General features: G+C 40.9%; 2 protein-coding genes and 1 long non-coding RNA gene across 3 annotated transcripts; 2 read left to right on the top strand and 1 right to left on the bottom strand.

Annotated features, from left to right (window-relative positions):
• Positions 1 to 2391: 2391 nt before the first annotated feature.
• On the bottom strand, positions 2392 to 2860 carry LOC135654366 (uncharacterized). The gene is made up of 2 exons (XR_010502946.1): positions 2699 to 2860; positions 2392 to 2625 (listed from the first exon to the last, which is right to left on the bottom strand). It is a non-coding gene; the product is annotated as an uncharacterized LOC135654366 (long non-coding RNA).
• A 1292-nt stretch (positions 2861 to 4152) lies between these two features.
• Positions 4153 to 5181, top strand: LOC135654360 (ethylene-responsive transcription factor WIN1-like). Its single transcript, XM_065175588.1, has 2 exons — positions 4153 to 4309; positions 4491 to 5181. The coding sequence occupies exons 1-2, from the start codon at positions 4230 to 4232 to the stop codon at positions 5029 to 5031; spliced, it is 621 nt and encodes a 206-aa protein (XP_065031660.1). The 5' UTR covers positions 4153 to 4229; the 3' UTR covers positions 5032 to 5181.
• Positions 5182 to 9161: 3980 nt separating this feature from the next.
• LOC135654359 (SPX domain-containing protein 1-like) lies at positions 9162 to 12235 on the top strand. Its single transcript, XM_065175587.1, has 3 exons — positions 9162 to 9600; positions 10091 to 10223; positions 11659 to 12235. Exons 1-3 carry the CDS (start codon positions 9301 to 9303, stop codon positions 12093 to 12095), a joined length of 870 nt encoding a protein of 289 aa, XP_065031659.1. The 5' UTR covers positions 9162 to 9300; the 3' UTR covers positions 12096 to 12235.
• The last annotated feature ends 1023 nt before the right edge of the window (positions 12236 to 13258 follow it).

Here is a 13258-nt window from a genome sequence, read left to right as displayed (position 1 = left end):
AATTATGATAGGAAACTTGCCGACACACCAACAGTTGCTATATCGAGGATTTGTGGGGATTATTGGTGAAAATCTTGTGTGTGGCCACATAACTACATAAATTATGGGGTCGAATGCGATTTGTGATTCGCGATCTACTTCCAGCACAGCCTGATGATTAATGCAGGCATACACGAATTCTAAACTAAATAGACCGTCTTGGATAAGGAATTGCTACTTCTTCTTCCATTGCTACTGACATGAAAAGCCACTACGCCTCCTTAATGTTGTCGTTGACTTTGTGCCAAAGTTCTGACAAATGTCACCCAAAGGATGCAAGTAGGCACATCAATTGTGTTGGGATGCACGTTGGCACACGTCTTGCATGTGACACGAGAGAAACTTGCTCAAGGGATCTCCTTGAGATCCATAATGAACACCTTGTCACTCACAACGGAATCTTTAGTTCATCCTCTTCACTTGTAAATGGCGAGAAAGCCGTGGCGAACTAATTTACATGAATTAGCTCAATGTTTCCGCTATGGAACTTCTTTTGGAGACGGAGGAGGCTTCAGCACATAGTTTACGAGTGTCTGATGTTGGACTTGATCTACTCATTATCATTTAAATGTTAAAATGATACTGACATTCTTTTTTACTAGTATCTACTCGACCAACTTAATTACCAATGCCCTTTGATCAAATCTAAAACAGATTCAGATAAAATAACTCAGCATCTGAATCAAATCCGAATTCATGAGTATTCAACCTGTTGTCATTCCTAGCGTTGGCCTCGTGTCACAGGTAGGAAATATATTTTTTTAATTTTCCTTTTTACTTGGAAAATTTTCCAGAAAACAACTATCAGACTCAATGCATACATGTCTCTCAGGAATAGTGAGCCACAAAATAAACAGCACTTTCAGAGATTGACAACATAATCGACTGGATTGGTCTGGTCAATCTTTGATTCATAAAAAAAAAAAATCACATTATTTTGCATAAAGTTCCTAATTGGTTGGTACGACACAAGGGAGGTCAAGCCTGAGATAAGCGAACCCACCATGAAGTTTAGTAGGCCAATCAATTTGATCCAGCAAGTCCACTGGGCTCGACATAAAGTCCATGCCCAATTAATCTGGAGGTTCCAAGAGTCTCGATCACCATTTAAGCTAACATAAGAGTCTAACCCAAACGTCGCCTAAATAGTGAAAGATGGATACTTGCTAAGAGATGATCAGAGGCAAGAAAAGGTTATTAAGTTTATAAGGTCAGGAAATTAAGCCTAAATCAAGGTCTTTAGCATCCATATGTAGTTTACCTGAGGTTGCTAAATGCCTCAGAAACTCATAATTTTTTCTGAATACTTCCTACATCTACGATCTTTCCTGTATGTAAATATCAGTTCCTAGTAATCTGATGATTCTACAACTGCTGACATGCAAAGAAGCAATGGCTATATAACTCAACAATGTAGAATGTTAGTCCAATATCAATGATTCTATAAGTCCAGAAATGGGCCCAGATTTTAGGATACCTGAGTTCCAGGTGGTTGTAATTGATATTCCCAGTAGTGGTCAAGACTTTAGAATTAAAGGCTTGTATCAATGAAACTAGACACAATTCAATGAAATAAAAAAATGCTCAGCTTACCACCATTTATGCCTGAAAGCCACTGATATAACATACTGCCTGCTAAACATGCACTTCACATTATCAAAGATATAAAATACTGTAAATATGAAGCTATAATCCTTCTCTATGTGAAATACATGAAAGCATTCTTCCTCTTCCCATTGTTGATGCAATATCAGATAAATGCTTAAGACTAATACGTAAATTTGCAGAAATCATCAACATATTCAATAAGCAATGCAACAAAACAAATTGCAACCTCCCAAGAGTATTTGTGTACTCGAGTAGGAAAAAGATTTAATTCTACGAATCAATTTCTTGATGAAAGTTCGATTACCTTTTAACCAGTGATCTACTAATCGTTCCCTTCCCTCTTGCTCGTACTTCTTCAACATTCTTTACTGGATTTCCTGATTTACTGACTCAATATTTTCACCATTTTTATTGTTGTTTACTGATAAAACAACCAACGTTGCCTTTTTGTTTTGAGCTTTTTAATATTTTTGTTCTCTGTATGCTTATGCTGCAAAATAACGAGGCTGAATTAGAAGCAGGGAGGGTCATGAATACAATAATTTTACCTAATCAGCCAGTGGCAATATGCAAATCTGTTGATCCCCTTTGTATCATCTATGTTCCTCTAACCTAGTTTTCCTCTCACAGTTCTCTTCTGCTATTGGCCATGACAGCACTAGGTCTGCTTTACTGCGAACATGTTGTCTCCGTCCTTTCATAATGATGCCTTTTGTTTTCATTCTTGGTTCATGTGTGTGTTCCTTTTGCCGTTCCCGAAGCCAGATACAACGGATTCACACATCGGTTCCTAATACCCATCTCAAGAATTGACCAAATCCAGGAACAAAAGCACCGAGTTCAACGAAGCAAGCAAGAAATTACGTACCGAGGTGTCATATCACGCGACAAAACACCGAACTCGATGCCGATCTCGATGGCAACTCCGCCTGCTCATGTTTCTCAGAAGCCATCTCGAAGCCTGCAGCAACATCAAATCTGCACATCCGACTCTAGTAAGTGTAACCCTCATCATCGATCGACTACTCCCAACGTCACCAATCAACCATACCTGCGCTTGCATCCGCATCACCACCACCATCACTGCCGCCTGCCCTCGAGCCAATCCGAGCATCGGGTCTTCGGCAGTGAAACAGAGCGGAGAAAGAGGAGGAGGAGAAGGTGGGCAGGGTCGGGCGATGGGCGGGAGCGAGCCAAACGAGATTGGTGGATATTTGAGGACCGCCCAAGACTCCTGTGGAAGATTCCAGATGCCTATATATATAACGACTGAGCCCACGAGAAGACGATGCTTTCGGGCCTCAATTGGGCTAAATCTGTCGCGTTACATCAAATTCATGTAAAAATATCAATAATTTTCTAAGAAAAAAATCTGAATTTTTTATACTGCCATTATGGTTATGAAGTGGTAAATGTCCGCATGTATCTTAGTCTCCTTTCCGTGGCTCCTCCATTAATTGAGATCCACTGCTACTGTGTATGACTGCCAGGCATGTAACATTTGGTCCACTGGCTTCTTTCCTATCAGTTTCTGTGCATGCATGTGGTTTATCCATGTAGCTTTTAGTGTGAGAGACACGTAAAAGGTATATCATTTACTTACAGGTTGTTTCCGTCGATGAATTCCATACATGACTCATGGCATATCATTTAATCGTCAACAGTTAAGTACTCGGGTGCTCGAGAAAAGTCTTCGTTCTCACAGGTCTCATGGTGGTCCAGTTCATGACTGCTGGGAGCACCAACAGCGGTGTTAGGCAGCCATCCTCTCGGAGACCAACAGTTTGAGTTCCCAGATCAACAAGGTGCGTGTGCAGTGTGTTCGGTGTTGGTGTGCAGCAAAGTAGTTGATGCCTGGATGCACTGATCATGTTGAGCCCTTTCATCGTTGATGGTCGAATTGGATAACACACCAGAAGGCAGAGATTGAATGCAGATGCACAAATTTCCAAAACCCGGGACTTGGATTTCTGAGTGGGTAGATTGGAGTTACTGGTACTGAACAGTACAAGAACAATAACGTAAGAGTAAGAAACTAGTGATATAAGTGAAGCTATAATTCAACCAGACAATTAATTGATCGAACATGATATGACTCACGAGGAAAAGTTATATTTGGATCAGCAACGAAGAGATCAACCCTGGGGAAGCAAGCTTTTTACAAGGTAGAGTGCGTAGGCCATGTTATCATCATCAACCAGATTAGCTACAGGCCTCGTCATGATCAGCTCAGGAAGACAACACACCCACACACAGGCAAGAAGAATTAAATGAGTTATTGATGAGTGTAGGTGGAGGAGTTTATTACCAGTGTACTGTGGGTGGTTACGGGCCGATGGCCACGTTTCACCGACAGCTCCTCCGCCATCCTTTCTCTCCCTTCTCCACCCTCCCCAACTTAACTCTGGTACTCCACTCTCTCTATATATTTACCTGTCCATTCTAGTTCGAAGCCTGCACCTTCTGTACTTTGTCGTCAGTGAAACTGAGACGCATCTTTAATCCACTGCTCTCATCCTCTCTCTCTCTCTCTCTCTTCTGCATTCTCTGTCCGGCTGCCAGAGTTGATACTTAACAACGATATGGTACAGTCGAAGAAGTTCCGAGGTGTCAGGCAGCGCCACTGGGGTTCCTGGGTGTCTGAGATTAGACATCCTCTCCTGTAAGTAGTACTCTGCGCGCTGTCTGCATGCATGTCAGTGGCGAACTTATTGAATGCTCGCCATTCTTTCCCTCTCTATCATTTGTAACAACAGTGGGACTGCATGTGTTGCGGTCAAGACGACAATGTAGGCATCATCTTCCTTCTTTCTTACTGTGGTTGTGCGTATGATGGTGTACAGTAAGCGAAGGGTGTGGCTCGGCACCTTCGAGACGGCGGAGGAGGCCGCTCGGGCCTACGACGAGGCCGCGGTGCTCATGAGCGGGCGCAACGCCAAGACTAACTTCCCCATGCCCCGGAGCCCCGAGGGGGACGCCGCCGCCCGCGCGTCCTCCAAGGCCCTGTCGGAGGTCCTGAGCGCCAAGCTTCGGAAGTGCTGCAAGACCGCCCCCTCCCCCTCCCTCACCTGCCTCCGGCTGGACAACGAGAAGTCCCACATCGGAGTGTGGCAGAAGCGCGCCGGCACCCGCGACGGCTCCAACTGGGTCATGACCGTGGAGCTCGGCAATGCGAGCAGCCACCATGCCCAGCAAGCGGCCGGGGAAGCCATGATGGGGCCGACGCCGCTCGCCGGGGCAGGGACATCGTCGCAGGAGGCGGTCGGAGGGATGGACGAAGAAGAGATGCTGGCACTGCAGATGATAGAAGAACTCCTCAGCAGGAACCGCACAACCTCTCCCTCACATGCAGTGACCGCAGATGAAGACAGCTTCTTCCTCTAGCCACCATGGCAGAGAAGGATAATTCAGTAGGTCGATACTGTTTGCTTGGATTGCTATTACAAGTGCCGATCCACCTTGTCATCAGTCTCCCTCAACACGTAAAAGATGAATGGTGAAAAGGATTGCCGGCTGCACCATTATGAGCGCTTATTAAGCTTTTATATGTGTTTGTTTCCTAATCTGAATGCATACAATTGTGTCATGCTATTTGAAAGCGATGCAGGTCGAGTACGAAAGTTGTAATATCAGCCAACTTTCCGTTAATAGATATAACAAAGCTCAAATGGTTGCTTTCTTGTGCTGTGTTTGGAGAATACTCTGCAAACAAACATAGAACCTTTTGTGACAGCTGCATCTATCCATCTACTGTCATGGCTGCATGGAGGAAGATATCAAGATAAGAGAGGCATTTATGACAGCTTGCTGCATGCTTGCATTGCAGGGACCCAAGAAAGGAGGAGGTTCCCCTTCCAAGTCTTGGTGTGCTTGTATTATGCAATGAAAAGATAGTGAACACTCAGACATAAGACTAAGGTTAAAGTGTGGACTATTGAAGCTTTATATTAAGGAAAAGCTGTCATGAGGCTGGAATCAACAAGATTCTTTTGATGACAATAAGATAAATTGGGTATCTATACAGTCATAATTTACAAGCATCAGTAGACTTGCAACACAAAAACATTATGATAGGCTTACTCCCTGAAACTAAATAGTAACTCAGACATGCACCGCATCATTTCCTTGTGGGGAAGTTATTACACATCAAATGACTCCAGCAAACACTAAACATTTTCATGCATGCAAATCTCTCTCATATACTACTCTTTTGATTCTCTCACTGTTTCTTACTATCTTTTTTGCCTCATTTCAGTGCTCATGATGAAGGTAAAAAGAAAATGCCATTGTTAGGAGTCTTGGTACAGTAGTAGAGCCAAGTTATTTTGATTGTTATACATGCTCACCTGCAGTTCATTCCATCATTTTTTGCCAACATTTATTAGTCACTATTTCATGCAAGGGTCACATCGACCTGATGAGTTGATCACGACAGCAAAAACAATCTTAATCATATATTTCCTTAATTCTGGTCCACAAATGCACAATTTAATGACTAGCAAAAACATCTGATATCTTCTGCCAAAGAAACTGATCAAACATGAATTCTATAATTAAGATACTCACTTGCTTTGCTTGTGGTTATTCTTTTGGCATGAATAAGCTGATGTGAAGCCCCAGGAGATGAAATGTAAGAGACAGCTAAAAGATAAGCAGTTTAGATCACAGAAAAGTCAAGATATGTGTAATGAGAAAAGAAGGATGTAGTGGAAGGTCCCCTACTCCAAGTACATCAATAAAAGCTGGGGTGGATGAGATGATGACAATGGGGACTCCACAGGCAGCTGAGCTCAGTAAATGTGCCACATTATTGAGGAACTAATTAAAAGTGTATCACCTCCCATCTAAAGTAATGCCCTATGCTAAGATGTTTTGAGGCTTCGTGAGTGTATGGAGTTGCTTGCAATCATACATGTATACATACTTGGAAAGTTTAGGTTAACAAAAATAGGCATCAGAGGCACAGGAGGAAAGCACCACCAGCTAGAATTTTGAGTTCTTGGGAGACTAAAGGAATGGCTTTAATAGTCCAAAGAGATGTTAGTTGCATATGATTTGTGCATTGCATGCTTCTCTTGAACAATATGATTTACTTGTCAAAGAAAATGTGCCCCTTCGAAGTTTCTTTGTATTTCCTCTTTTTGTATCAATGATAAATGGTAAAGATGACATTTTAATCTCAAAATTTTACTATCAGGAGTCAAAATCTTCATTAATTTAGTCTGTCACCACACACCAAGTAAAATTATAGTTTCTTTCTATATCTTCCATTATATATATAACATCAAATTGATTGTTCATGTTGTTAGTTGGATTTAATATTGAGCCCATTATGATGGTCCATATTGATGTTTTTGTCTATCAATTATTTGATGGAGGCCTCTCTCTATGCCCACATAACATTGATAGTGGGCCATTTGATAGGTAATTCAAAAAAAAAAAAAAAAAACTTTTCCTAAGATTTTAGGATGATTTGATAAGTTTTTACGTTAACTAGCACAAATTCATCTATGCTCCTTATCCATTATTTATTATTATTCTTTGAAAAATCATACTAACATCTACACCTGTTCATAAGAATATGGAGAGGGATACCAAATCTTGTAATGGCATTTGTAGATCTAAATAGAGTGTATGAGGGGTGAAGCTTCAAATCAAGTTTAAGATGGATAGTGTCTGTTCATGTTGCATGAACTAAACACTTCACTAACAAATAATCAAAACTTGTAGGTGTTTTTCTTTCGATTATAAGAAAAAATAATTTTCAAGATGATTGTCAGACGCCATTATACATTATGAATTAAAACATTAGATGGTTATTAAATATCATATTATTTGTATACTTTTATATTGTATTTATGTCATTTTGTATTTAGGTTATCTATTTAGCATTTTATATGATGTTTTGGATATAGTTTGTGATTGAGACAGCCTTCTGACTTGATCAAAGTTGAATGTTTGATTATAAGAAAGAGAAAGACAGCCATGACATCATCGGATAGGAATGGAGTGGGAGAATGAAGCATCCATGGATGGAATATGCTCCAAATATTTAATTCTAATTTGGCTTTTCCTTCTCCTCTCGAATAGCACAAGTGACATCCATCAATTATTTTTGTATCCATCTCTTGACTAATAAAAGACATCCTGCTGTTCTTATCCATACCATTGCTGTCGACTCTCTTAAACAAAGACATGCTGGAGAGTCCTTTGCTCTCTCTCTCTCTCTCTCTTTCTTGTAGATGTTTTTAATATGATTAGCATACATCATTTGCTTTACCTTTGCAAATGTATCCACACATACAAAGGTTTTGTCTATTTAGGGTTATGATGTTATCCCCACTATTTCATATTTAATTATCGGTTTTAACTTTTAAAAATAATAAGATAAATGCATTTATATATGCCAAAATTTTAAATAAAATATTCTCAACAGCTTGTGTGGTTTGACATTAAAAAAAGGTAATAATAAATAATTATATTCTTATAATAAAATATTACATTAACTAAGAAAACGAATAATTGGATTTCTAGACAAAATTTAGCTTGTCTTTTCAATAGATCGCCAAAGAAAGTTTTAGACGAGTAACTTTTGCTGGGATTTGATCGAGAATTTTTTTAGAATAATGCATTGATTAGACTAATCTCAGACACATAATGCATGCACTTAATTTTTACTTTGAGTGATTTATTGGGATTAATCGATTGGTAGTACTTCTTCGTGTGATCTCCAAGCAGAAGCTCAAATCGATGTTCTCGTGGACGCCTCAAGAATCTGCATTAAGATGGCCGTCAGATTCCTCGAGCAAGGAATATCCAGCTTAGATTCCCTCAGAGTCAGGTCGATTTTGATAGCAAGTACGGCTCTCCTGTCCTATCAAAACAGGCAACATCATTCCGTTGTTGGTACATCCGGCGCAAGCTCCCGTGGTTCTCCGGGAGGGCGCTGACGAGGAGTACCAGTATCTGGCCAATTTCCTGACTCCTGTCCTGGACCCTACAGTTAGCTCAACCTTTGCGTAACACCACAAAGGTCCCCGCGCCAATAGTCGTGCAACGTTCCTACCGTGTGGGAAAGTCGACGGCTATCTTTCGACAACGACTCCGAATAAGATGTCATTAAATGTAATTTATTGAATATGTTAATTACTGGAAAATAGGTACAGATTGTGTCTAATATCACTTGATATAGAAGATAAATAAAAAATAAAAAATCGGGTCGATGATTCGTTCTCGAATCACTCCAATAAAAATATCATTAAATTTCAAATAATAATGTAATTATCGCAGCCGTTACAGCCTTTATAGCAGTATGATTCTGACGGTTTGAGGCATGTCCGATACGGCCGTTGTAGCAGTCAGATGCGAACGCATCGACCTCCGACACCGTCGCATCGTCGGCTACCGAGAGCAGCACCGAGAGAGGGGGAATAAAACCTGAGATATCCTCTTCTTCCTCGCATATTCCCTCTCTCCTGTCTCCGCATATTCCAATTCCCCCCCTTTACCCTTCTCCCTCTCCCTCCCCTTTATATCATCCGCTGGCCCCGGCTTCTTCCCTCTATCTTTCTCTCTTTCGTTGATCTTTTCCTTCCTCTGATACCTCCGGTGTCTTCTGATCATACGTAGACCGGAAAAGGTGGGTTCTTGAAGATGAAATTTGGGAAGAGTCTTAGTAACCAGATCGACGAGACTCTGCCGGAGTGGAGGGACAAGTTCCTCTCCTACAAAGATCTCAAGCGGCGCCTCAAGCTCATCGCAGCCGGTGGAGGAGGGGAGAGGCCGGCCAAGCGACCGAGGGTGGCCGATGACGACCGCGCCGCCTCCTCGGCGCCGGAAGACTCGGCGATGCGGGAGGAGGAGGAGGATTTCATGAGGCTCCTCGAATCGGAGCTTGACAAGTTCAATTATTTCTTTGTTGAGAAGGAGGAGGAGTACATCATCCGCCAGAAGGTAATCCCTCTTGCTTTCCTTCGTTCCCGGCATTCGAAAAATAGGATCAATAGATAATAAGCCAACTAAATGATTGAGAAAAAGGATTCTTTTGGGTGCCAAAGTTCGATCCCGAATCGAAATTCTTGAGGACGATTAGGTGGATGGCTTTGTAGATCCCGTCTTTATTTTTGAGCGGTTATTCAGAAGAGCATGACGTTTAACAAGTGTTCTTTGGTTACATATCTCGAGAGTCTCCCGAAATCTTGTGGATCGGTTCAAGTAGTAGAGAAAATATTTGAAGTTAGCCTTTGGTAGTCACTGCTCTTGATCCAAACAAGGAGGGGCAAAGAGGGACAAATTGGTCTTATCTTCTTTTCTCTTGTTCGATTCGTATCCAAGTAGAGCTCAGGTTCTGCTTGTTTTTCTTTGTAGTGGCATTTCATGCTTCTTTTGGGAATTGCGGTGCATTTTCCTAAATTCGATCTTCATAAAATATGTCACTTTGCAGGACCTGCAGGATCGAGTTGCGGAAGCCATCTCGAATAATTCCAAGGAGGAGTTGATGAAAGTGAGCAAGGAAATTGTAGATTTCCATGGGGAGATGGTCCTCCTCGAGAACTACAGTGCGCTCAACTATACGGGTATGTTGCTTTAGATAGTCTCTCTCCCACTAAGCAAATTCTATATCTTCTTTTCAGAAAATTCCTAGTTTTGCTGCTTAGAAATAATTCTTTATTGCAGAGTTAATGTAGATCATGGTAAACTTTCAGTTCAATTTTATTTGTTATTTATGAACATTTAATTGTGACACTAGAGATTAAGAGAATGACTTCCATCTACTTGTTGCCACTCCTCACACTTAGTCTAGTGTGAAATAAATGGTTGTCACTTAAGACTTGACTTATATGACTTAGATGAAATAATATACGTCGGATTGACCAGGCCAGGGTGATGGTGTTGCTTGGTTCAACGGAAATGGCGTCTTGGAGTGTACTGAAAACTTAGTCGAATATTATTTAAAATACAGTGTAGCGGTGTCATTGTGTCGTGTGGATGTGCGTATTTCTAGAACCAAGACTGTAACCCTGTTTCTATCCGAGGTCTAAAATCTTGATCCGATGTTGATTTTTTTACTGCAGTACCCAGTATACTCGGTGACTAACAGATCACTTTGTATTACTAAAAAAACTAGCACTGAGCCGTATCGTCCATATCGGTTCTTGGTTTGAATTGGTAAATGTCTGTCAAGATTCGATCGGTATTTGAAACCTTATTTTCACCTGCCTAATTCATCTAGTAACTATTCTCCTTGGGTCGACAACTAATCCACTACCAATGTATTAGTCCAATTTCCACGACCTGACATATAGAATAGCCTAATACTGAAATGATTTGACCTATTTGCAAGATCCAAACGTGACAGTGATCACACAATAACCAGAAAACCACTTGCTTGACTTGATTTTTCAGGTTCAAAACCTAAACACAACAATTTATTAATTGAATTACTCTTGTCAATAAATCCATTTAAGCTGAAAAATGAACTACTTCGGTTCGGATCAGTGGGTACAGTCAGTCATGCCACCTTTGACATCGAATCCTAAACTTTAGAATGATTGCCTCATGTTTGCCAAAGTTGGCAAAGCATGGGACTAAGAATCATGAGTTATTCATTAGTGCTATAGTACTCAATTATTAACTAGTTTCCTGAGTTTTATAGCATATGCTACTAATCATGCCATCGATGTCTCCGAGAACGTCAGTGCTACAGTAGGATTTAGACCTGTGACATCTTTCCAAGATGAATGAATTACCAAGTTCAGCATCAATACTTTCAAACAGAAAAATCCATACTATCTTGAAGGATACAGAAATCGATTTTCTTTTCTAAATGGATAAATAATAATTGCACAGGTACAAAAGAGGATGATGAAATATAATGATGCTCGTTTGTTAACACAATAAGTAAAAGCTTTGTCGACAAATTGCCTTGTACCTTCTCATTGTCGCACAAAAAATTTCACGCCAACTTTCCCACCCCAGCTCCTCCAAATCTGATTGTGTTTCTGTGTTCAGGGCTGGTGAAGATCCTGAAGAAGTATGACAAGAGGACAGGAGCACTTATGCGACAGTCCTTTATCCACAAGGTGCTGCAGCAACCCTTCTTCACCACGGATCTGTTGTACAAGCTTGTGAAGGAGTGTGAGGCCATGCTGGATCAACTCTTTCCCAAGAACAAATCCTCAACTTCCGAGGAAGACTGTGTTATGGAGAAGGGAGAACAGAAGCCAGCAGAACCCAGATCCTCACTGGCCGGAGGGGTTCTGGAGTTGGAGGAGATCGAGTACATGAAGAGCTTGTACATGAAGAGCACGATTGCAGCATTGCGGGCCTTGAAAGAGATTAGGAGTGGGAGTTCCACCGTGAGCTTCTTCTCATTGCCTCCCTTGCAGAACAGTGGATTGGAAGAAAGGTGGAACAACGTTCCTGTATTAGAACAAGTAGCCAAGTAATCACGAATGATGCTTCAAAAGGTTAATCCTCGTGTGGATAGTCGTGGGATTTGATCGGAGATGGAGCACCATCTTCACTTTTTGTATCTTCATCATAAGCTTACCTGTATTAGATCCCAATACGCCCAATATTCACTCTATTCTCCAAAATGTTTGCAAGGATGCATTGATTTGCTTTTACTACTTACCATTAATTACTCGGAAGAGCACCAATCCGAGCCTGTAGAGGATTTGTTGGAACAGAAGGAACAAATCCAGAGTTTTCATTTGCCGACAACGCCCTCGTTTTCTCCTTTGGATCTGTACAACCTCGACGGATGTTGTATAAGCATTTGTTAGTCTCTTGTTTGTTCACGAGAACAGGGACGCCCGGTGCCCTCCATTGCTCAAGGTTGGCCAGGGATGTAGAAATGATCCCCAGCTCTTTAAGGGTCATGCGGAGCATACCTTGGCACAGTTTTGCAGGATGTTTGAGGTTGGAAGAAGTTTGCTCTCAAGTAGAGTAGATGCTTTAGCATTTTCAAGAGGCTTTTTTGACTTTTAAATGTTCTGACAGAGCGAAGTCAAGTCAACTTCAATAAGTGCCATTGGTGATCATTTCTAATGAGGATTTAAGCTTCTTTCCTTACCTTTGACATGGTGATTAACCATGGGCTTGTCACCCTTTTGTCAACAAGAATGATACACCTAGTCAACGCCGACTTTTCAATAACTCTATTGTCTAATATCTATTCAAGAATTCAACATCCATTACTAATATGAAGTCTTTTCTAACTGGCATGATGTAGACAATTGTCCCCTTTTTGCTAACACAACTAGAAATGACATAAAATTACCAACTATCAACTATCGTTACTGCTATGTCTTTACTCTAACAATCATCGCTTCCTTGTCACTTGTGATTATATACTTCAATACTATCATGTTCTTCGAGTAGTTCCGTATTTGTTACTTGAAAGGCTACAACTTACTCATATAGCCTTTCCCATCATGTTGCTTGGCTTGTGTCAAGTCTACCTTTTGCATGTATCGTTGACATTAATATTTGCTCAACTAACCTTATCCATTAGGCTCTCTCCTCTAGGATATTTTTTTAGAAACCACCCTTCTTTTTATTGATTAAATCAAGAAGAGAAGAAAATAATTCTGATATAAATGGATCT

Source organism: Musa acuminata, unplaced genomic scaffold (genome assembly GCF_036884655.1).
Source record: "Musa acuminata AAA Group cultivar baxijiao unplaced genomic scaffold, Cavendish_Baxijiao_AAA HiC_scaffold_61, whole genome shotgun sequence".
NCBI classification, from domain to species: Eukaryota; Viridiplantae; Streptophyta; class Magnoliopsida; order Zingiberales; family Musaceae; genus Musa; species Musa acuminata.
This window is presented reverse-complemented; position numbering and strand designations above follow the sequence as displayed.